The 24,735-nt window shown below is 47.0% G+C and overlaps 1 protein-coding gene across 7 annotated transcripts in view; it reads left to right on the top strand.

Moving 5' to 3' along the window:
- The window catches only part of THRB (thyroid hormone receptor beta), a 589,925-nt gene that overhangs the window by 501,466 nt on the left and 63,724 nt on the right, over positions 1-24,735 (top strand). For all 7 annotated transcript variants that reach the window (XM_063922223.1, XM_063922218.1, XM_063922220.1 and 4 more), the window contains one exon: positions 3,333-3,396. In XM_063922223.1, the coding sequence (XP_063778293.1) occupies positions 3,375-3,396 (22 nt within the window). In that variant the 5' untranslated portion in view covers positions 3,333-3,374. The remainder of the gene's footprint in view (positions 1-3,332; positions 3,397-24,735) is intronic.

The following is a 24,735-nucleotide window of genomic DNA, read 5'->3' as shown; positions in this document are numbered from 1 at the left end:
ACAAAATATTGTTATGAAAAAAGAATGTTGACAGCTTTGTTTGACGGTTCAAAAATAGTAAAAAGCAACAACCCCATCCATCCATCATGGTAGACATGCAGAATAAAGTGGACTTTATATTCTGTTAAAAGTAGCAATTTAAATGTGCTGGGTACTAATCTACGTTTAAAGCACGGTACAAAAGGCACCCAGATTCAAGGCCTATTAAGTATTCACTTTACTTAGGCAGTTTTTGTCCTGAATGGAGCACAGAGATGTAGAACATGTTCGCGCTGTCACCGTTCAGCATAGTGAAATGTTGTTAGTAGCAACCTGTACTCTCAAGGTGAAAATAAAATAAAAACCAATGGTGATAAGGCGATGTCATCCATATGTCTCTTTTTATGTCATTTATTAGTAGTCTGCAAAATACATTCTAAGGTTTGCCAACTCATCAACTTTTTACATGTTAATATTCTATTTTTAAGATATGTTTCAAATTAAACATGCATCTAAAAATCATAACAATGAGACTTTTTGAAATCTTGCAATACTATAGTTTTACTTTGTATTGCTTTTTGTTCCGTTTTGAGTGCCTCTAATGAGCATTATTGCAACTGAATTGAAAACCTGGATTCAACTCAGTTTGTACATACTGTTAAAGGGATGTACAGATGGAGCCACGCTAGTCGTAGCTCCATCTGTGACTATCACCGAGAGCGTCCCCGTCCGGCCGGGCCCGCGATGGAGACGCGCCCCATTCACTTGTATGGAGAGCGTCTCCTTCCGCGCGCCCAGACAGCTCTGAATGGAAGCGTCTCTGTGCACTCCCAGCGTGACTAGGCGGATGGATAGCCTAGTCACGCCGGGAGTGCACGTTTGCGATGTAGCCGCCTCAGATAAGCGTGGATTCATCTGTAGTAAATATCCCGGCACACAGCATCCCGACAGTCAGAATCCCAGCAGCGGAATTCTGATGCACAAACTCCTGCCAGATCCTGGTGGTTAGTATTGGGGTTAGGTTTAGGGTTAGGCACTAGGGGGAGGGTTAGGGTTAAGCTGCAGAGGTGGGGGAGGTTAGGGATAGGCTGCGGGAGGAGGAGTTAGGGTAAGGCTGGGGAGGGGCGTTCAGACTGCGGGAGGGGTGGGTTAGGATTTAGCACTAGGGGGGAGGGTCAGGGGTTAGGTTTAGGCACTGGTGGAGGTTCTAGTTAGGCTGCGGGAGGGGGCATCTAGGTTTAGGCTGTAGGAGGGGTGGATTAGGGTTAGGTTGAGAGAGGGGTGGGATAGGGTTGGGATTAGGGTTAAAATACTCACCGGTTTCTGTCGGGATTGTGAATGTCGGCATTCCGCTGACGGGTTCCTGACCATCAGCATGCTGTGTGCCAGGAATTTGTACCCAGCCTCTGTAATACAGTAATAATCACAATGAGTTATGTGACTTTTCCACATACATTTGGTTTAAACAAGATAACAATGTCCTCTTTTGCCATAGATGTATATTTAATAAATGCAGATTGAACGATTGAGGGGAGAGGAATCAGCCCTCTCTCCAATTAAAATAATATATATCAATGCTATGGTTTTTTAAATCATTGATTGTCCCATCTTAGCATACATTACATTCTCTATGCCAGTATACATGACAACCACCATGCCAGTATACAAAACACTCTCCATGCCTGCATACATTACACTCTCCATGCCAGTATACATTGCACACTCCATGCCAGTATACATAACACCCTCCATGCCAGTATACATAACACTCTTCATGCTAATATACAATATAATCTGCATGCTAGTATACATTATACTCTCCATGCCTGCAAACATCACACTCTCCATGCCAGTATACATTATACTCTCCATGCTAGTATACTGTACATTGCACTCTCTGTGCTAGTATACATTATACTCTCCATGCTAGTATATATTATACTCTCCATGCTAGTAGTATACATTGCACTCTCCATGCTAGTATACATTGCACTCTCCATGTCAGTATACATAACACTCTCCATACCAGTATACATTACACTCTCCATGCCAGTATACATTGCACTCTCCATGCTAGTATACTGTACATTGCACTCTCTGTGCTAGTATACATTATACTCTCCATGCTAGTATATATTATACTCTCCATGCTAGTAGTATACATTGCACTCTCCATGCTAGTATACATTGCACTCTCCATGTCAGTATACATAACACTCTCCATACCAGTATACATTACACTCTCCATGCCAGTATACATTGCACTCTCCATGCTAGTATACATTGCACTCTCCATGCTAGTATACATTATACTCTCCATGCTAGTATACATTATACTCTCCATTCTAGTATACATTATACTCTCCATGACAGTATATTGCATGCTCTGTGACAGTATGCATTGCACTCTCCATGCTAGTATACAGTGCACTCTCCATGCCAGTATACATTGCACTCTCCACGCTAGTATACATTGCACTCTCCATGCTAGTATACATTATACTCTCCATGACAGTACATTGCATGCTCTGTGACAGTATGCATTGCACTCTCCATGCTAGTATACATCACGCTCTCCATGCCAGTATACATTGCACTCTCCATGACAGTACATTGCACTCTCCATGCTAGTATACATCACACTCTCCATGCTAGTATACATTGCATTCTCCATGCTAGTATACATTGCACTCTCCATGACAGTACATTGCATGCTCTGTGACAGTATGTATTGCACTCTCCATGCTAGTATACATCACGCTCTTGATGCTAGTATACATTGCACTCTCCATGCCAGTATACATTGCACTCTCCATGCCAGTATACATTGCACTCTCCATGCTAGTATACATTGCACTCTCCATGCTAGTATACATTGCACTCTCCATGCTAGTATACATTGCACTCTCCATGCTAGTATACATTGCACTCTCCATGCTAGTATACATTATACTCTCCATGACAGTACATTGCACTCTCCATGCTAGTATACATTACACTCTCCATGCTAGTATACTGTACATTATACTCACCATTCCAATATATATTACACTCTCCGTGCCGGTATGCAAGAGGTACCCTATACCAGCACTGTACCCAATATACAAGTATGTGCTGTGCAAAATGCTATCCTCTTCTTTACTTGCATAGTATTTTTCTGTCATATGTGTATAATTTACTGACAGCAAATACAGTATAACATATTTGCAGGTAGAGTAACCCAGCTTCTGTAACTAGAAACAACAATTTTCAGGTCACACCAAATGACATAATACAAAATTATGCTTTATAATTTACTGAAAATATGTAATTTGCTAGAATCCCTATTCTCAAAACACATTTTCTGTTCTCAGGTTATTTGTGATGTGTAGAAGAATGCACAAATCTACCTATCCATGATGCCGAGCAGCATGTCAGGTAAGTCACCATATATAAGTTATCTATTGCTTGGTCTTGTTATATAGTCTTGTCTGTTAGAGGGTTTCTCAATATTGTTCTTATTACATACACTCTAACAGTATGTCCTTAATGATGACTCAGTGATTAGTATTGCCATCTCCCAGTACTTGGGCCATGCGTATGATTCCAACTAGGTCCATATGTTCTACTTTTGTTTTTGTGGGTTTCCTTTGGGGGCTCTGTTTCCTCCCATATACCAAAAAATTGACTTTTGATTAAATCAGCCATAGTGTGTGTGTGTGTGGGGGGGGGGGGGGGGAGTGGGGAGTGGGGGTAGGGAATATACTGTAGATTGTAAGCTTCACTGGGGCAGGTAAGTATGCGAATTAATATTTATTTTTATTACTTTATCATAAACAGTTTCTTATATAGTGCAGCATACAGTATTCCATTGTGCTTTAAATATTCTCTGTAAAGTGCTGTGTAATATGTAGGTGCTATACAATTAATTATTTATAAATTAATCAAGTAGCTCCAAAGATTTGTATATTTTACCAAACACCTCTAATGTATGTATATTTTACCAAGTACCCATAACATTTGTATATTTTACCAAGTGCCTGTAAAGTATGTATATATTACCAAGTACCCCTAATGTGTATGTTTTACCAAGTACCCCTAATGTTTGTATATATTACCAAATACCCCTAATGTGTATATTTCACCAAGTACCCCTAATGTCTGTATATATTACCAAGTACTCCTAAAGAGTCCTAATGTATATACTGTATATATGTTACCATGTACCCTTAATGTCTTTATATTTTGATGGGTTCAGTATGTTTTTAACAATGTTGACAGTCATTATCTAGGCTATATTACGTACAATATATCAAAACTTAATTTAATTCCTAGTGATAACTGTAATGCTAACCCAACCATTTCTATTGTCAACATTTCAAGTATTTCATTTATCAGACATTTCATATATCAACATTTTAAGTGTGTTGCCATTTTGCCAATGTCTACATGTTTGACGTTGACATTTTATCATCAATAGTTTTTATTGAAGTTCTTTTGCAAAAGCAAAAATCCGTACTTGCATGGGTTTTCTCCGGGTACTCCGGTTTCCTCCCACAATCCAAAATATATACCGGTAGATTAATTTTCTCCCAACAAAATTAACCCTAGTGTGTAAGTGTGTGCATGTGGTAGAGAATAAAGATTGTAAGCTCCACTTGGGCAGGGACTGCTGTGAATGGACAAATATGCTCTCTGTAAAGCGCTGCGGAATATATGTGTGCTATATAAATAACTGGTAATAAATAAATTAATAATCTTACCTGTAGGAATACTCAAGGACTCCCACCAGTGGCACCTTCCCCATCAGTGACAAAATCATGTAATTTAAACCATTTTACCAACAGGAGTAGGCAAGAGTAAGGTATGCCCAGAGTTTCCATTTGGAAAACATAATGAATTTCACATACATTTTATGTAGAGAGAGAGAGAGGGAATGGCCTTTCCGCAATTCCGGCCCTAGTAGCAATAGGATATTTATGCAAATTCAGGGGATATAGGCGGAGAAAGGCCAAGGAGGGCAATTCCTGAAAGGGAACATTAAGTAATTTATGGGACAAGGAGAAGACCTCACGCCAAAGTGGCTTTATGTCAGGACATCCCCAAAAACATGAAAGATATACCCTGGTTGCATAGGTGGATTTGCGGTCCGCCACAAAGGGAGAAGGGAAGGCGGGCTGACAACCAGATGGCAGCACCTCTAGAAATGTTGTGTCAGTACAGGGCAGTCTGTGTACGCGATGCAGTAAATTAACTAATATCTTGACACTGTCAGCGGCAGGCAGCAGCGCTTGTTTCAGTTTCCTTCCAGCAGGTCACGTGGGTGGCCGTCTGGGGCCACTTTAGCTCGCTGGACGGGTGCCAGGCGAGTTCCTTAAATCATACATTCAAGTGCTGTGTTCACATCTTAAAGAGCCGCAGCATGCGCAGCAGCGATTGCAATAACAAAAATTTAATTCCCCGAAAATAACAACCTGTCAGCCCGGAACATAATGATTGGGGGTAGAAAGAGACAGGGCAGGATTGTGGTGCTGGAAAGAGACAGGGCAGGATGGTGGTGCTGGAGAGATGGCAGAATGGCGGTGCTGGAGGGATGCAAAGCAGGATGGTGGCACTGAAGGGACGCAGGGGGGTGAGGCTGGAGCATTGCAGGGGGAACGGCATTGGAGAGATGCTGCAGGTGGATGGCTCTGGCAAGATGCAGAGAGTGATGCTGCTGCAAACAGGGCCGGTGCAAGGTTCCTCAGCACCCTAGGCAAATAGTCAGCGCCCCCCCCCCCCCCCCCCCCCGGCAAAATACAGAGCCCTCAAGTAAAATTTAGCAATAAGATATCACTGTTGTTTTAGCAGTTTGGGTGAAGGTGTTCAGATTAGGGGTTATTATTAGGGAGAGGTGTGGTGTGTGTATATATATATATATATACATATTTTTTTTCACACACAGTGGGCGAAGTGGGAATTTTTGAAGTAGGGGTATGGAAAAGTGAAGGTTGTAATTATGCGCGTGCCGCTCCAAAAAAGGGTGCGTGGCCACTTAAAAGGGGGCGTGCCCTTCAGTGTAGTTTACCACCCCTTATACACATTTTTCACCACAATACTAGGACCCCTTATACTTTCTAGTACTGGTGCCCCTTTCACATTATACCACACAGTATGAGCTGAAAATCACATTATAGCACACGGTATGAGCCAAAAATCACATTATAGCACACGGTATGAGCCAAAAATCACATTATAGCACACGGTATGAGCTGAAAATCACATTATAGCACACAGTATGAGCTGAAAATCACATTATAGCACACGGTATGAGCCGAAAATCACATTATAGCACACGGTATGAGCTGAAAATCACATTATAGCACACAGTATGAGCTGAAAATCACATTATAGCACACGGTATGAGCCGAAAATCACATTATAGCACACGGTATGAGCTGAAAATCACATTATAGCACACAGTATGAGCTGAAAATCACATTATAGCACACGGTATGAGCCGAAAATCACATTATAACACACAGTATGAGCCGAAATTCACATTATAGCACACGGTATGAGCCGAAATTCACATTAGAGCACACAGTATAAGCCGAAATTCACATCATAGCACACAGTATAAGCCAAAATTCACATTATGCCACGTGGAATGAGCCGAAATTCACATTAGAGCACACAGTATGAGCCGAAATTCACATTATGCCACGTGGAATGAGCCGAAATTCACATTATGCCACACACATAGCCACATATATATATATATATATACACACATACACACACAACCACATTTACACACACACACAGTGTCCCCACCCTGACACTCTCCTCCATCAGTTCCCCTCTGCTCACCATTTGCCAGGTAGTCGGGGTATCAGCATACGGGAGCAGGAGCTGGGCAGCTATGCTGTGGAGTGGGAGCTGGCCACCCGAGTTATCAGGAGAAAGCCGGAGCTGGGCAGCCGAGCTGTCAGGAGGGCGGGACCCGGAGCCTTGGCATAATCATGCCGCATGCAGGAGCCAAACCTTGCAGCCGCACTGTACTATTTCAAATCTGCTGTGGACCGGCAGCCAATAAGGAGCAGCCGCTCCTTATTGGCTGCCGGTCCGCAGCACATTTGAAATAGTAGCGCTGAGATCAGCTTGATGTGGCGGCGGACCGGTGGGTGCCGGTATACCAAACCATTGTACACAAGCCCACTTCAGGCACTATATATTTATTTAATACTGCGGCACTCAGAGTCGTTTAAAAAGAGCAAAGTGTAGTCAAAAAAATTTACATCACATAGTCCAACATTTCAGGGTGCCTAACCCCATTGTCACACCTTAACAAAGGGGTTAGGCACCCCGAAACATTGATCTATGTGATGTACATTTTTTTGACTACACTTTGCTCTTTTTAAACGACTCTGAGTGCCACAGTATCAATTCTATATACTATCCTCCGCACTGGGGGCACCGGGCCGCTCAACATCCGAAATTATATATATATATAAAACATATATGGAATACATATGATATCTTGGCGCTTAGGATGCCAAAATACCATCAGCGACATCCAAGAGATTAAAATCCAGACACTTACTAATTAAGTAAGCTAACCCTGATCCCTAACCCCCCCCCCCCCCCAAACCCTGACACACCTTTCCAGCAGCCTGACCCTAACTGCCCCCCCCCCCCCTCCAGCTTAATCCTAACCCTCCCTGGTGGTAACTAACCCTAACCACCCCCTTCCTGCAGCCTAAATCTAGCCCTACTTCTCCCCCAGCCTAACCCTGTCCCTCCCCCTACCTGCAGTTTAACCCTAACCCTCCCCCACAAGTCTACACCTAACCTCTCCCCTCCCTCCCACCCCCCATCCCCTGTGGCTTACTTCTCTAGGGTCGTGTCAGTTTGGGATCCCAGCATTTGGGATAGCCCCCATGCGTATCCACAGCAGCAGTGGGAGGGGCAAAATGTCAGGATAGCGATTAGCGTCCCACACGGTGGTCATGGCGGGAGGATGTGGCTCAATCCCGTATGCACGGAGCTCAGAGGTGCAGGCCAGGGAGAGCAGATGCCGGACGCCGCTGCCAGGGAGCAATGTACGGCGCGGCGCCTGCTGCACGTCCCTTCCCTGCTACTCACCTCTCGGCAGGATGAGGATGAGTTGCGCGGTGTGGAGGGGAGAAGCCATCTTCGCATCAGGTGACGTGACCCGCCTCCCGCCTCCTCCACAGGCTACGGCAGCTTTGTTGGTTTGGTGACCCGGCGCCGGCGGAGGGAGCAGATCATCACGGTCATCAGGTCGGGGGGGGGGGGGGGGGAGAGGAGTGAGTGAGCGGCACAAGAGGGGAAGGTCAGACGTGGTTTTTTTGATCCACCAGTCCAGATCTGACACCGGGTGAGCGGTGGCGAGCACAGAGAAGTCACTTCCTTTTTTTTTTTGCTGAACTCAGCGCCGCCCTTCAAGTGCCGCCGCCCATAGGCAGCTGCCTAAAGCTGACTAATGGTGGCGCCGGCCCTGGCTGCAAAGACAGGGGGCTGGAGGCTGGAGAGGCCCACGGGTCAGGAGGTGACACGTGGAGCATGAGTCTGGCTGAACCTCTGTTGTATAATGATGACATTCAATATTCTTCTACAGTTTGTCCATTGAAGAGTTTGACAGACTAATAAAAGTATGTAGCTATATTTATTTTTAAGTAGCCTAACATATGAGTCTCAGTTGGCGGCAGAAGTGCAGAAAATGCATCTAAACTTTATTTCACACTATCAAAATCCATAAAATGTCAGGGGGTCTAAGCAAAACCCACCCTCCACCTCCCCTTACAGCTAATGGAAATGGAAAATAACAAAATTTTGCTAGGCTGCTGGAGAATACAATCTGCTGTCTCTCCAGCCTCTTCCCTCATCTATCACCGGCCTCATGCCACCCTGTCTTTCCCCAGCCTCATGCCCCATCATGCCTTTCAAGCTCATGACTACTCCCCAGTGTCTCTCTGGCGGCTGGCCTCATGACCACTCAACTATGTCTCTCCAGCCTCATTATCACTGTGTCTCCAAGAGCATTAACTTCCCAGTGCTTCCAGCATCATTAACTACCCCAGTGTCTACAGCATCAGAAACTACCCCAGTGTCTACAGCATTATGAATCCTCCTGTGTACTCTGCATCATGAATCCTCCTGTGTACTCTGCATCATGACCCCCCCTCCCCCCCCCCAATACCTCTCCAGCTGGCCCCACTCCTACTAGTTCAGTACAGCCCCCTCCTACCTTCTGTTTGTAGTGGTGCATTTACTTTTAATTGTATTTTAAGTGCTTACCTGTGTTTGGAGTATCAGAAAGGATGGCAGGCCAGCACCTATCTTCCCCTTCAATACACTGGGTAGGTAGATTTACCCTACTAGGGTCAGTGACACCACACTTTCTGAGCTAGCCTGGTTAGTGTATTGGAACCGGTGTTGGATAACTCCCAGTTTATGGGAAGGCCTCAATTTTGCGGTGGAATGGTGCGTTTACCTTTAATTTAATTTTAAAGACCCACTGTGATTAGAGTGTCTGTTTCAGGGTTTATGGAGACTTATTTGGGTAGGTATGGTTATGAGCTCAATTCATTACCGAGAACATTGCATGGTGGGAGAGGATGGCAGTTAAGTAGCCATCTTGCTACACTGTTTAGGCTGACTTCGCCCTACTGGATTCAGTGGCATCAGCTTTCCGGGCAGTCCTTGCATGTGTTATTAGTATGGGAGTTGGAGACCTCTCACTTCCCTGCCATTGTTGTTATGGCAGTTGGCCTATGCTGACGATGTTCAAAGTGAATATGCATAACTCAAGTGATTTCATTGATCAGCTGGCCCAACTTTCTTTCGCCACCATGCTATTGTATTTAAATAATTTGACTCCTACTGCATGAGGGCCCACTCCCTCCTCCAAGTTCTATCAGGTTCTCTCAAGTTCCAGACTGTGCAATTAAGTTATACATTATGCATATGCTACATTATACTGCGCTGGATTATAGTGTATTCTCTAAAGTGCATTGGTGTTATTAATCTAGTACAGTGGTTCTCAAACTCGGTCCTCAGGACCCCATGCAGTGCATGTTTTGCAGGTTACCCAGCAAGTGCACAGGTGTATTAATTACTCACTGACACATTTTAAAAGGTCCACAGGTGGAGCTAATTATTTCACTTGTGATTTTGTGAGGAGACCTGCAAAACATGCACCATGTGGGGTCCTGAGGACCGAGTTTGAGTACCTGTGATCTAGTACATTATCATGCATGCACTAGAAGGGGATGCGTTCAGGCTGTCAGTATGCTGACGGTCATGTGACTGACACTGGAACCCCGACAGCACTCAGTAGACTGGCAGCGGGTCACCAACAGACGGGATGCTGAAGGTTAGTATTGGGTTCAGCCTTAGGCTTAGGGACCGCAGGGGGATTTAGGGTTAGGCACTAGGTAGTGGGGACAGCCCTAGCTGCCACCCACCCCAGTATCATCCATAGCCAACACCACCGGAGGGTTATCCCTAGCTGCCACCCCCCGAGGTTAGGGTAGCGGACGGGGGGTAAAAATACTTACACCCTCCGATGTCGGCATATTCTGTGTCGGGATGCTGAAGTCGGTCTTGTGACTGCCGGCCTCTCAACTGCCGGCATATTGTATGTATTACACTAGAAGTATTTACTATCTATCTATCTATCTATCTATCTATCTATCTATCTATCTATCTATCTATCTATCTATCTATCTATCTATCTATCTATCTATCTATCTATCTATCTATCAAGAAGCCCAGACCATGCACTAATAGACAGCCAAGCCACTATGGGGGTCAGTCTGGAGGCTGGCTACACCCCTAAGCATGGGCTCCTACCATTACAATACCCCAGGGCTGGATTAAGAGTGATGGGGGCCCGGAGCAATGTAGATTGTGGGGGCCCACACTACTATTAAAATTGGTGATAAAGTCCCTCCCCACCGGGCTCCGCACACCGGCTTGAAGTTACTGTCTCACGGGATTTCCCTGTTGCGTGAGACTGACAGGAGGAGCTACTCGACGGCCGCTGTTACTGAACAGCTGAGCCACCGAAGGAAGACTCCTACAATTAAAAATGCAGGGTGTGGGGGGCCCTAATGTGTGGGGGCACTGGGATGACCACCCCTGTCACACGTGCCTTAATCCGGCTCTGCCCCAATGGCACTTCATGCCCCAGTCCGACACTGCGGTGGACCCACTGTAGTTAAAGGGAAGCTGATTGTAGGGCTTTATAACAACTGAAGATAGAACTGATGAGAGCATGAACTAAAGTTTTAGTAGGGTTGATTCTGAGGCAAGGGCAGATGCGGGTGATATTTTGAAATGAAGACATGTTTTGCATGTAATACGTATTAATTAAAAAAAAAATAAGACAATAAGAAAAATACTGTACCGTACATCAAATATATAAAGCAAGAGGAACTGTACTGTGTAGTTTCTCAATAATGAAAAGGGGAATATGGTTAAAAAAAGGGGCAGACTAGATGGGCCAAGTGGTTCTTATCTGCCGTCAGTCTATGTTTCTGTGGAATATTTGGCAGCTAAAAAATCATTTTGGAATTTTATGTTTAGTGGACTTTTCAAGCAGATGGAAACAAACACTGAAGGGTCGTCTGTAATGGGCTTGTGCATAAAGTGCTTTACTACTACAGCAGCACCTGATATTGCAACTTCAATTTCTTTCAACAAAGTTTTGTTTAGAGCAACTAAAACGCGTGTGCTGAGAAGTGGGTTCTCAAATTATCGCTCTCTCTGTAATGGGTGCCTCTGGCTTAGCTGCAGATATATCTATTTTGATGAAAAACTTGATAATTTAGCTAAATAACGTCTGGACATGCACTTTCTCTGGGCTACAGCTGACGCAGACCCTAAAAGCCAATCTGTTTAGCAGCGCCAGAGTTAAGCCCCACCCCCCAGACATAAGCCCCACCCCCAATTCTGATGAACTTAGGCTCCACCTGTGGTGACATCAGCCATCAATCACCAGGAGATCAGGGAGGAGAGGGCTGGATCTGCCAGGGAACAGACCTAAAGGAGTCCTGCCTGCAAAAGTAGGCAAGTATGTTACAATCGAGTAACATGGTTCCACTAGAGAAGATACAAAGTGAAGAGTCATTGAGGCTGATTTAGCGTTGCACACTAGTCTGCCTTGTGAACATTTCTTGCGATTTTTCACACTACACGTACTGTATACTTTTACCAACTATGTCCGTTTCACTGAGGACGGCGCTTGGAGCACTTACTGTGGGCGGGCAAGCACTAAAAGAGAGAGACATTTACATGCACTAAAAGAAAAAGGAAGACATTTACATTTTCTTAGTACCCATCTACTTATCATTTTTGGTAATGTTTGTATAAATTGTATAAATTGTAGTGGTGGTGGCCTCTGTAATTTTTTGGGCCTGCAATGTTGAATGGCACCCAAGAGAAAGACGTTGGTTGCTTACCCCTGACCTAATCTATACCTCATTTTACTGTGATTTAAAAAAAATTCTGCGTGAACATGAAAAATCTACAGCAAAATGTTTCTAATCTCCATTTTTTAATCCACAGCATTTTGGAACCTTCTGACCTTGGTGCAAGCATATTACAAGCAAATAAGCACAGTATGTGCAGTACTTTTTGCCAATTAAAAATAAGAATTTACTTACCGATAATTCTATTTCTCGGAGTCCGTAGTGGATGCTGGGGTTCCTGAAAGGACCATGGGGAATAGCGGCTCCGCAGGAGACAGGGCACAAAAGTAAAGCTTTCCGATCAGGTGGTGTGCACTGGCTCCTCCCCCTATGACCCTCCTCCAAGCCAGTTAGGTACTGTGCCCGGACGAGCGTACACAATAAGGGAGGAATTTTGAATCCCGGGTAAGACTCATACCAGCCACACCAATCACACCGTACAACTTGTGATCTAAACCCAGTTAACAGTATGATAACAGCGGAGCCTCTGAAAAGATGGCTCACAACAATAATAACCCGATTTTTGTAACTATGTACAAGTATTGCAGATAATCCGCACTTGGGATGGGCGCCCAGCATCCACTACGGACTCCGAGAAATAGAATTATCGGTAAGTAAATTCTTATTTTCTCTATCGTCCTAGTGGATGCTGGGGTTCCTGAAAGGACCATGGGGATTATACCAAAGCTCCCAAACGGGCGGGAGAGTGCGGATGACTCTGCAGCACCGAATGAGAGAACTCCAGGTCCTCCTTAGCCAGGGTATCAATTTTGTAGAATTTAGCAAACGTGTTTGCCCCTGACCAAGTAGCTGCTCGGCAAAGTTGTAAAGCCGAGACCCCTCGGGCAGCCGCCCAAGATGAGCCCACCTTCCTTGTGGAATGGGCATTTACATATTTTGGCTGTGGCAGGCCTGCCACAGAATGTGCAAGCTGAATTGTATTACACATCCAACTAGCAATAGTCTGCTTAGCAGCAAGAGCACCCAGTTTGTTGGGTGCATACAGGATAACAGCAAGTCAGTTTTCCTGACTCCAGCCGTCCTGGAACATATTTTCAGGGCCCTGACAACATCTAGCAACTTGGAGTCCTCCAAGTCCCTAGTAGGTGCAAGGCACCAAAATAAGCTGGTTCAGGTGAAACACTGACACCACCTTAGGGAGAGAACTGGGGACGAGTCCGCAGCTCTGCCCTGTCCGAATGGACAAACAGATATGGGCTTTTTTGAGAAAAAAACCACCAATTTGACACTCGCCTGGTCCAGGCCAGGGCCAAGAGCATGGTCACTTTTCATGTGAGATGATTCAAATCCACAGATTTGACTGGTTTTAAACCAATGTGATTTGAGGAATCCCAGAACTACGTTGAGATCCCACAGTGCCACTGGAGGCACAAAAGGGGGTTGTATATGCAATACTCCCTTGACAAACTTCTGGACTTCAGGAACTGAAGCCAATTCTTTCTGGAAGAAAATCGACAGGGCCGAAATTTGAACCTTAATGGACCCCAATTTGAGGCCCATAGACACTCCTGTTTGCAGGAAATGCAGGAAACGACCGAGTTGAAATTTCTTTGTGGGGCCTTCCTGGCCTCACACCACGCAACATATTTTCGCCACATGTGGTGATAATGTTGTGCGGTCACCTCCTTTCTGGCTTTGACCAGGGTAGGAATGACCTCTTCCGGAATGCCTTTTTCCCTTAGGATCCGGCTTTCCACCGCCATGCCGACAACGCAGCTGCGGTAAGTCTTGGAACAGACATGGTACTTGCTGAAGCAAGTCCCTTCTTAGCGGCAGAGGCCATAAGACCTCTGTAAGCATCTCTTGAAGTTCCGGGTACCAAGTCCTTCTTGGCCAATCCGGAGCCATGAGTATAGTTCTTACTCCTCTACGTCTTATAATTCTCAGCACCTTAGGTATGAGAAGCAGAGGAGGGAACACATACACCGACTGGTACACCCACGGTGTTACCAGAACGTCCACAGCTATTGCCTGAGGGTCTCTTGACCTGGCGCAATACCTGTCCCGTTTTTTGTTCAGACGGGACGCCATCATGTCCACCTTTGGTATTTCCCAACGGTTTACAATCATGTGGAAAAAACTTCCCGATGAAGTTTCCACTCTCCCGGGTGGAGGCCGTGCCTGCTGAGGAAGTCTGCTTCCCAGTTTCCATTCCCGGGATGAAACACTGCTGACAGTGCTATCACATGATTTTCCGCCCAGCGAAAAGTCCTTGCAGTTTTTGCCATTGCCCTCCTGCTTCTTGTGTCGCCCTGTCTGTTTACGTGGGCGACTGCCGTGATGTTTTTCCCACTGGATCAATACCGGCTGACCTTGAAGCAGAGGTCTTGCTAAGCTTAGAGCATTATAAATTTACCCTTAGCTCCAGTATATTTATGTGGAGAAAAGTCTCCAGACTTGATCACACTCCCTGGAAATTTTTTCCTTGTGTGACTGCTCCCCAGCCTCTCGGGCTGGGCTCCGTGGTCACCAGCATCCAATCCTGAATGCCGAATCTGCGGCCCTCTAGAAGATGAGCACTCTATAATCACCACAGGAGAGACACCCTTGTCCTTGGATATAGGGTTATCCGCTGATGCATCTGAAGATGCGATCCGGCCCATTTGTCCAGCAGATCCCACTGAAAAGTTCTTGCGTGAATTCTGCCGAATGGAATTGCTTCGTAGGAAGCCACCATTTTTACCAGGACCCTTGTGCAATGATGCACTGTTTTTAGGAGGTTCCTGACTAGCTCGGATAACTCCCTGGCTTTCTCTTCCGGGAGAAATACCTTTTTCTGGACTGTGTCCAGAATCATCCCTAGGCACAGCAGACGTGTCGTCGGGATCAGCTGCGATTTTGGAATATTTAGAATCCACCCGTGCTGTTGTAGCAGTATCCTAGATAGTGCTACTCCGACCTCCAACTGTTCCCTGGACTATGCCCTTATCAGGAGATCGTCCAAGTAAGGGATAATTAAGACGCCTTTTCTTCGAAGAAGAATCATCATTTCGGCCATTACCTTGGTAAAGACCCGGGGTGCCGTGGACAATCCAAACGGCAGCGTCTGAAACTGATAGTGACAGTTCTGCACCACGAACCTGAGGTACCCTTAGTGAGAAGGGCAAATTTGGGACATAGAGGTAAGCATCCCTGATGTCCCGGGACACTATATAGTCCCCTTCTTCCTGGTTCGTTATCACTGCTCTGAGTGACTCCATCTTGATTTGAACCTTTGTAAGTGTTCAAAAAATTTTTTTAGAATAAGTCTCACCTAGCCTTCTGGCTTCAGTACCACAATATAGTGTGGAATAATACCCCTTTTCTTGTAGTATGAGGGGTAATTTAATTTTCACCTGCTGGGAATACAGCTTGTGAATTTTTTCCCATACTGCCTCCTTGTCGGAGGGAGACCTTGGTAAAGCAGACTTCAGGAGCCTGCGAAGGGGAAACGTCTCGACATTCCAATCTGTACCCCTGGGATACTACTTGTAGGATCCAGGGGTCCTGTACGGTCTCAGCGCCATGCTGAGAACTTGTCAGAAGCGGTGGAACGCTTCTGTTCCTGGGAATGGGCTGCCTGCTGCAGTCTTCTTCCCTTTCCTCTATCCCTGGGCAGATATGATCTTATAGGGACGAAAGGACTGAGGCTGAAAAGACGGTGTCTTTTTCTGCAGAGATGTGACTTAGGGTAAAACCGGTGGATTTTCCAGCAGTTGCCGTGGCCACCAGGTCCGATGGACCGACCCCAAATAACTCCTCTTCCTTTATACGGCAATACACCTTTGTGCCGTTTGGAATCTGCATCACCTGACCACTGTCGTGTCCATAACATCTTCAGGCAGTTATGGACATCGCATTTACTCTTGATGCCAGAGTGCAAATATCCCTCTGTGCATCTCGCATATATAGAAATGCATCCTTTAAATGCTCTATAGTCAATAAAATACTGTCCCTGTCAAGGGTATCAATATTTTTAGTCAGGGAATCCGACCAAGCCACCCCAGCTCTGCACATCCAGGCTGAGGCGATCGCTGGTCGCAGTATAACACCAGTATGTGTGTATATACTTTTTATGATATTTTCCAGCCTCCTGTCAGCTGGTCCTTGAGGACGGCCCTATCTATAGACGGTACCGCCACTTGTTTTGATAAGCGTGTGAGCGCCTTATCCACCCTAAGGGGTGTTTCCCAACGCGCCCTAACTTCTGGCGGGAAAGGGTATACCGCCCATAATTTTCTATCGGGGGGAACCCACGCATCATCACACACTTTATTTAATTTATCTGATTCAGGAAAAACTATGGTAGTTTTTTCACATCCCACATAATACCCTCTTTTGTGGTACTTGTAGTATCAGAAATATGTAACACCTCCTTCATTGCCTTTAACGTGTGGCCCTAATAAGGAATACGTTTGTTTATTCACCGTCGACACTGGATTCAGTGTCCCTGTCTGTGTCTGTGTCGACCGACTAAAGTAAACGGGCGTTTTTAAAACCCCTGACGGTGTTTTTGAGACGTCTGGACCGGTACTAATTGTTTGTCGGCCGTCTCATGTCGTCAACCGACCTTGCAGCGTGTTGACATTATCACGTAATTCCCTAAATAAGCCATCCATTCCGGTGTCGACTCCCTAGAGAGTGACATCACCATTACAGGCAATTGCTCCGCCTCCTCACCAACATCGTCCTCCTACATGTCGACACACACGTACCGACACACAGCACACACACAGGGAATGCTCTGATAGAGGACAGGACCCACTAGCCCTTTGGAGAGACAGAGGGAGAGTTTGCCAGCACACACCAAAAACGCTATAATTATATAGGGACAACCTTATATAAGTGTTTTCCCTTATAGCATCTTTTTTATATATTTCTAACGCCAAATTATTGCCCCCCCTCTCTGTTTTAACCCTGTTTCTGTAGTGCAGTGCAGGGGAGAGCCTGGGAGCCTTCCCTCCAGCCTTTCTGTGAGGGAAAATGGCGCTGTGTGCTGAGGAGATAGGCCCCGCCCCTTTTTCCGGCGGCCTCGTCTCCCGCTCTTAACGGATTCTGGCAGGGGTTAAATATCTCCATATAGCCTCCGGAGGCTATATGTGAGGTATTTTTAGCCAAAATAGGTATTCATTTGCCTCCCAGGGCGCCCCCCTCCCAGCGCCCTGCACCCTCAGTGACTGCCGTGTGAAGTGTGCTGAGAGGAAAATGGCGCACAGCTGCAGTGCTGTGCGCTACCTTTAGAAGACTGAGGAGTCTTCTGCCGCCGATTCTGGACCTCTTCTTACTTCAGCATCTGCAAGGGGGCCGGCGGCAAGGCTCCGGTGACCATCCAGGCTGTACCTGTGATCGTCCCTCTGGAGCTGATGTCCAGTAGCCAAGAAGCCAATCCATCCTGCACGCAGGTGAGTTCACTTCTTCTCCCCTAAGTCCCTCGTTGCAGTGATCCTGTTGCCAGCAGGACTCACTGTAAAATAAAAAACCTAAGCTAAACTTTTCTAAGCAGCTCTTTAGGAGAGCCACCTAGATTGCACCCTTCTCGGCCGGGCACAAAAATCTAACTGGCTTGGAGGAGGGTCATAGGGGGAGGAGCCAGTGCACACCACCTGATCGGAAAGCTTTACTTTTGTGCCCTGTCTCCTGCGGAGCCGCTATTCCCCATGGTCCTTTCAGGAACCCCAGCATCCACTAGGACGATAGAGAAAGTTAGATGTTGCTAATATCTATTTCTGTTGAGGCTCAATATTATGCAAATTATTTACGCCATCCGGATGTTTCTGATAGCATACTATTAAATCCAGGCCCTCTTTCATTTGATTACACTAGTGAATAACACAGAAATATTCCGGTCAATTGAGGTGATGTTTCAATGTTAACATACCATGATAATACTGCTTAAAAAATACACTTCTGTACTTCTTTAATAGATCCTGGTATTGTATTATCTGTTACCGAATGCCTTTTGTTTATGAAAGCATTAAGTGTACTGTTTGCAATCATTTGGCCAAGGAGAACAGATTAAAATAGTATGAAATTAATTTTATCCCTCCACCTACCCCTGGATTATATGGAACAATGCAGTAAAGCATTTTAAATTGTACAATAATATGTTAATAAATATTTTTTTACTACTGCTATTTCTTTGTTTTAACTGTTTACATATTTAAATAATTATAGATATTCTACAGATATGTATATATTGGATAAAAATCTTTATTTGGAAAAAAAAATAATCATATTAATTTAACATGATTATTTACATAACTCTATTTTGCCACCTGGCTTTAACAATATATTTCTTTAAAAATACTCAGAAGTATTTAATCAGATTAAACAGTAACCATATATTGGTAAACATAATGTGGTAAGCATGGGCAGCGTACAATAAGGGCTTATTCTCAGAATTTCAGCTATCAGATATAGTGTATATGTGCAGATGCATACCTCCTAACCGTCCCAATTTTGGCAAGACAGTCCCGCTTTTTGGGCACTGTCTTGTCGTCCCACCTTTGGACTATAGTGTGTCCCGTGGTGGTGGTGTCAGTGGAGGGGGGTTAGTAGGTTCCCTCTCACCCCCTGCTTTGCTTACCAGAGCACACAGTATCTACTCCCTAGAGAGGAACTGGGGGCATTTCCAGCTGCATGGGTGGTGTGATTTTGTAGGTATGGCATTTTCCTCAAGGTCACACCCCTTGCCATGAGGTTATGCCCCTTTCCCAGGTCCCACATCCACTTGCAAAAACTGGGAGTTATGAAGATGTGTATGTGCCAGCCAGGAGCACTGGAGAGACAGTGGAAATGTCAGTGGAAGGATGCAGGGAGGATTGCTATAGAGAGGTGGGGGAAATGTCACTAGAGAGATGCAGGGGGATGGCACTGGATAAATGGGGAAATATTGCTAGAGAGATGCAGGGAGAATAGCACTGGAGAGACAGGGAAAATGTCATTGGAGAGATGCAAGGGGGATAGCGCTGGAGAGATGAAGGGAGGATGGTGCTGGAGAGATGAAGGGAGGATGGTGCTGGAGAGATGAAGGGAGGATGGTGCTGGAGAGATGCAGGGGGGATAGCGCTGGAGAGATGCAGGGAGGATAGCGCTGGAGAGATGCAGGGAGGATGGTGCTGGAGAGATGAAGGGAGGATGGTGCTGGAGAGATGCAGGGAGGATGGTGCTGGAGAGATGCAGGGAGGATAGCGCTGGAGAGATGAAGGGAGGATAGTGCTGGAGAGATGAAGGGAGGATGGTGCTGGAGAGATGAAGGGAGGATGGTGCTGGAGAGATGCAGGGGGGATAGCGCTGGAGAGATGCAGGGAGGATAGCGCTGGAGAGATGAAGGGAGGATGGTGCTGGAGAGATGAAGGGAGGATGGTGCTGGAGAGATGCAGGGAGGATAGCGCTGGAGAGATGCAGGGAGGATGGTGCTGGAGAGATGAAGGGAGGATGGTGCTGGAGAGATGCAGGGAGGATAGCGCTGGAGAGATGCAGGGAGGATAGCGCTGGAGAGATGCAGGGAGGATAGTGCTGGAGAGATGAAGGGAGGATGGTGCTGGAGAGATGAAGGGAGGATGGTGCTGGAGAGATGCAGGGAGGATAGCGCTGGAGAGATGAAGGGAGGATAGTGCTGGAGAGATGAAGGGAGGATGGTGCTGGAGAGATGAAGGGAGGATGGTGCTGGAGAGATGCAGGGGGGATAGCGCTGGAGAGATGCAGGGAGGATAGCGCTGGAGAGATGAAGGGAGGATGGTGCTGGAGAGATGAAGGGAGGATGGTGCTGGAGAGATGCAGGGAGGATAGCGCTGGAGAGATGCAGGGAGGATGGTGCTGGAGAGATGAAGGGAGGATGGTGCTGGAGAGATGCAGGGAGGATGGTGCTGGAGAGATGCAGGGAGGATAGCGCTGGAGAGATGAAGGGAGGATAGTGCTGGAGAGATGAAGGGAGGATGGTGCTGGAGAGATGAAGGGAGGATGGTGCTGGAGAGATGCAGGGGGGATAGCGCTGGAGAGATGCAGGGAGGATAGCGCTGGAGAGATGAAGGGAGGATGGTGCTGGAGAGATGAAGGGAGGATGGTGCTGGAGAGATGCAGGGAGGATAGCGCTGGAGAGATGCAGGGAGGATGGTGCTGGAGAGATGAAGGGAGGATGGTGCTGGAGAGATGCAGGGAGGATAGCGCTGGAGAGATGCAGGGAGGATAGCGCTGGAGAGATGCAGGGAGGATAGTGCTGGAGAGATGAAGGGAGGATGGTGCTGGAGAGATGAAGGGAGGATGGTGCTGGAGAGATGCAGGGAGGATAGCGCTGGAGAGATGAAGGGAGGATAGTGCTGGAGAGATGAAGGGAGGATGGTGCTGGAGAGATGAAGGGAGGATGGTGCTGGAGAGATGCAGGGGGGATAGCGCTGGAGAGATGCAGGGAGGATAGCGCTGGAGAGATGAAGGGAGGATGGTGCTGGAGAGATGAAGGGAGGATGGTGCTGGAGAGATGCAGGGAGGATAGCGCTGGAGAGATGCAGGGAGGATGGTGCTGGAGAGATGAAGGGAGGATGGTGCTGGAGAGATGCAGGGAGGATAGCGCTGGAGAGATGCAGGGAGGATGGTGCTGGAGAGATGAAGGGAGGATAGTGCTGGAGAGATGAAGGGAGGATAGTGCTGGAGAGATGAAGGGAGGATAGTGCTGGAGAGATGCAGGGAGGATAGCGCTGGAGAGATGAAGGGAGGATGGCGCTGGAGAGATGAAGGGAGGATAGCGCTGGAGAGATGCAGGGAGGATAGCGCTGGAGAGATGCAGGGAGGATGGTGCTGGAGAGATGAAGGGAGGATGGTGCTGGAGAGATGCAGGGAGGATAGCGCTGGAGAGATGAAGGGAGGATAGCGCTGGAGAGATGAAGGGAGGATAGCGCTGGAGAGATGAAGGGAGGATAGCGCTGGAGAGATGAAGGGAGGATGGTGCTGGAGAGATGCAGGGAGGATAGCGCTGGAGAGATGAAGGGAGGATAGTGCTGGAGAGATGAAGGGAGGATAGTGCTGGAGAGATGAAGGGAGGATAGTGCTGGAGAGATGAAGGGGGGATAGCGCTGGAGAGATGAAGGGAGGATAGTGCTGGAGAGATGCAGGGAGGATAGCGCTGGAGAGATGAAGGGAGGATAGTGCTGGAGAGATGCAGGGAGGATAGCGCTGGAGAGATGAAGGGAGGATAGTGCTGGAGAGATGAAGGGAGGATAGTGCTGGAGAGATGAAGGGAGGATAGTGCTGGAGAGATGAAGGGGGGATAGCGCTGGAGAGATGCAGGGAGGATAGCGCTGGAGAGATGCAGGGAGGATAGCGCTGGAGAGATGCAGGGAGGATAGCGCTGGAGAGATGCAGGGAGGATAGCGCTGGAGAGATGCAGGGAGGATAGCGCTGGAGAGATGAAGGGAGGATAGCGCTGGAGAGATGAAGGGAGGATAGTGCTGGAGAGATGAAGGGAGGATAGCGCTGGAGAGATGCAGGGAGGATAGCGCTGGAGAGATGCAGGGAGGATAGCGCTGGAGAGATGAAGGGAGGATAGCGCTGGAGAGATGAAGGGAGGATAGTGCTGGAGAGATGAAGGGAGGATGGTGCTGGAGAGATGAAGGGAGGATAGCGCTGGAGAGATGAAGGGAGGATGGTGCTGGAGAGATGCAGGGAGGATAGCGCTGGAGAGATGAAGGGAGGATGGTGCTGGAGAGATGAAGGGAGGATAGCGCTGGAGAGATGAAGGGAGGATGGTGCTGGAGAGATGCAGGGAGGATGGTGCTGGAGAGATGAAGGGAGGATGGTGCTGGAGAGATGAAGGGAGGATAGCGCTGGAGAGATGAAGGGAGGATGGTGCTGGAGAGATGCAGGGAGGATGGTGCTGGAGAGATGCAGGGAGGATGGTGCTGGAGAGATGCAGGGAGGATAGCGCTGGAGAGATGAAGGGAGGATGGTGCTGGAGAGATGCAGGGAGGATGGTGCTGGAGAGATGAAGGGAGGATGGTGCTGGAGAGATGCAGGGGGGATAGCGCTGGAGAGATGAAGGGAGGATAGCGCTGGAGAGATGAAGGGAGGATGGTGCTGGAGAGATGCAGGGAGGATGGTGCTGGAGAGATGAAGGGAGGATGGTGCTGGAGAGATGAAGGGAGGATGGTGCTGGAGAGATGCAGGGAGGATAGCGCTGGAGAGATGAAGGGAGGATGGTGCTGGAGAGATGCAGGGAGGATGGTGCTGGAGAGATGAAGGGAGGATAGCGCTGGAGAGATGAAGGGAGGATAGTGCTGGAGAGATGCAGGGAGGATAGCGCTGGAGAGATGAAGGGAGGATAGCGCTGGAGAGATGAAGGGAGGATAGTGCTGGAGAGATGCAGGGAGGATAGCGCTGGAGAGATGAAGGGAGGATAGTGCTGGAGAGATGCAGGGAGGATAGCGCTGGAGAGATGAAGGGAGGATAGTGCTGGAGAGATGCATGGAGGATGGTGCTGGAGAGATGAAGGGAGGATAGTGCTGGAGAGATGCAGGGAGGATAGCGCTGGAGAGATGAAGGGAGGATGGTGCTGGAGAGATGAAGGGAGGATAGTGCTGGAGAGATGCAGGGAGGATAGCGCTGGAGAGATGAAGGGAGGATGGTGCTGGAGAGATGCAGGGAGGATGGTGCTGGAGAGATGAAGGGAGGATGGTGCTGGAGAAATGCAGGGAGGATAGCGCTGGAGAGATGAAGGAAGGATGGTGCTGGAGAGATGAAGGGAGGATGGCAGTGGAAAGATGAAGGGAGGATAGCAGTGGAGAGACAGGGGAAATGTTGCTGGAGAGACAGATAATGTCGCTGAAGAGATGTAAGGGTTGTGGCACTGGAGAGACAGGGGCAGTGCCGCTGGTATATGCACGGGGTAGCACTGGGGAGATGGGGTTATGTCGCTGTAGAGATGCCAGGGGAATAAGACTGGAGAGGAGTGAAAATGAGGCTGCAGAGACACGGATGGATGAGGCTAGAGACTATTCACAACTGGCAGGGTTAGATGGAAATGGCTGGGGCAGAGTAATCTGTCTGAAGAAACATATCCTAAAGAAAAGATATTACTCATACAATGGATTACCATACTATCCCTTTAAACCGGAACATTCATGAATTACACAGATTCTGTGGCTGGCTGACTTCAAGCCTGAATTTCACCTGGTTTTTATCAGAACCTGTTAAGTCAGAAGCACCAATGTACACCAAGGAAGCACTTCTTATAGGCATTAGCAAAAAGTGGAAGACCAACTGCAGCAAAAGATGTAAGGAAGTCCATGACTATGTCTAACTTAGTCTCAGGCCCTTTCAGGAGGGAGTATCCTGCCCCCATCAAAATACATCACCACCTCTAAAGTCACTGACTCCCTTAGGTCTGCTTCAAGAAATTTCCTGGGCAGGTTTTCCATACCAATTCACCCCTGGTCATGTCGCCCAGCCCAAGCTTGCCTTTACCTCAATCCACACGCTCTCCTGTCCTACCAACTTCTCTGTTGCTTAGCTTCCACCAGTGTTAATTTTGACAAGGATTGACTACAAAAGTGCCTCTCCATTCACCATACTTACCTTATTTGATGTCGTCAGGCTGCCCACATCCACAGCTCCTCTGCTCTGTTTGTCTCAGCTCTGCTGTGTGATGTCATGACGTCATTCATGCTGCGCCGCAGTGAACAAAAAAACTTTATCAAACCAGTCACTGCCGGTGCAGTAAAACTACAATGGCTGCATAAAGTTACAGCCCAAAATTGCTAATTAGAATTGAGATGTTCAGCCTGCACAGATGACCCTAGGCTTTTCAGATGCCCCTAGCCCTGTAGTTCTCAAACTTGTTTGAATTACTGCGTCTAAGAGTATCAGGTTTTTTTTTTTCATGCCACCCCTAGGCCAAAGTTTTTTTTACTGAGAAATTTAGAAAGAAATATTAAATGAAGCAAAGTGTGTTTCTATGTCACCCTTAGGTTCAGTTATGTGGTGAGGGACAAGATCTCCTTCTGTTTGTTCACATATTTTATGATTAGCAGCCACCAGCACTGGTTTTGCCTATTAAATTGACCATAAATAATTTGAATTGGTCCTGGACCACCAATCCAATGCACCCTTGCAAGTGTCCTGAGGCACCTCAGGGTACCACGGCACACAGGTTGAGAACCCCTGCCTTAGCCATTTGCTTACATGATTTACTTTGCGGGAGCTCTATGGATACTTTCAAATTATAGATACACAGGATTAACTAATATTATGAGCATATTGCATTTAATTATTTTTGTATTAACCATGTTAGCAAATGAACTTTAGTGTA

This window comes from Pseudophryne corroboree, chromosome 5 (genome assembly GCF_028390025.1).
Source record: "Pseudophryne corroboree isolate aPseCor3 chromosome 5, aPseCor3.hap2, whole genome shotgun sequence".
Lineage (NCBI taxonomy): Eukaryota > Metazoa > Chordata > Amphibia > Anura > Myobatrachidae > Pseudophryne > Pseudophryne corroboree.
This window is presented reverse-complemented; position numbering and strand designations above follow the sequence as displayed.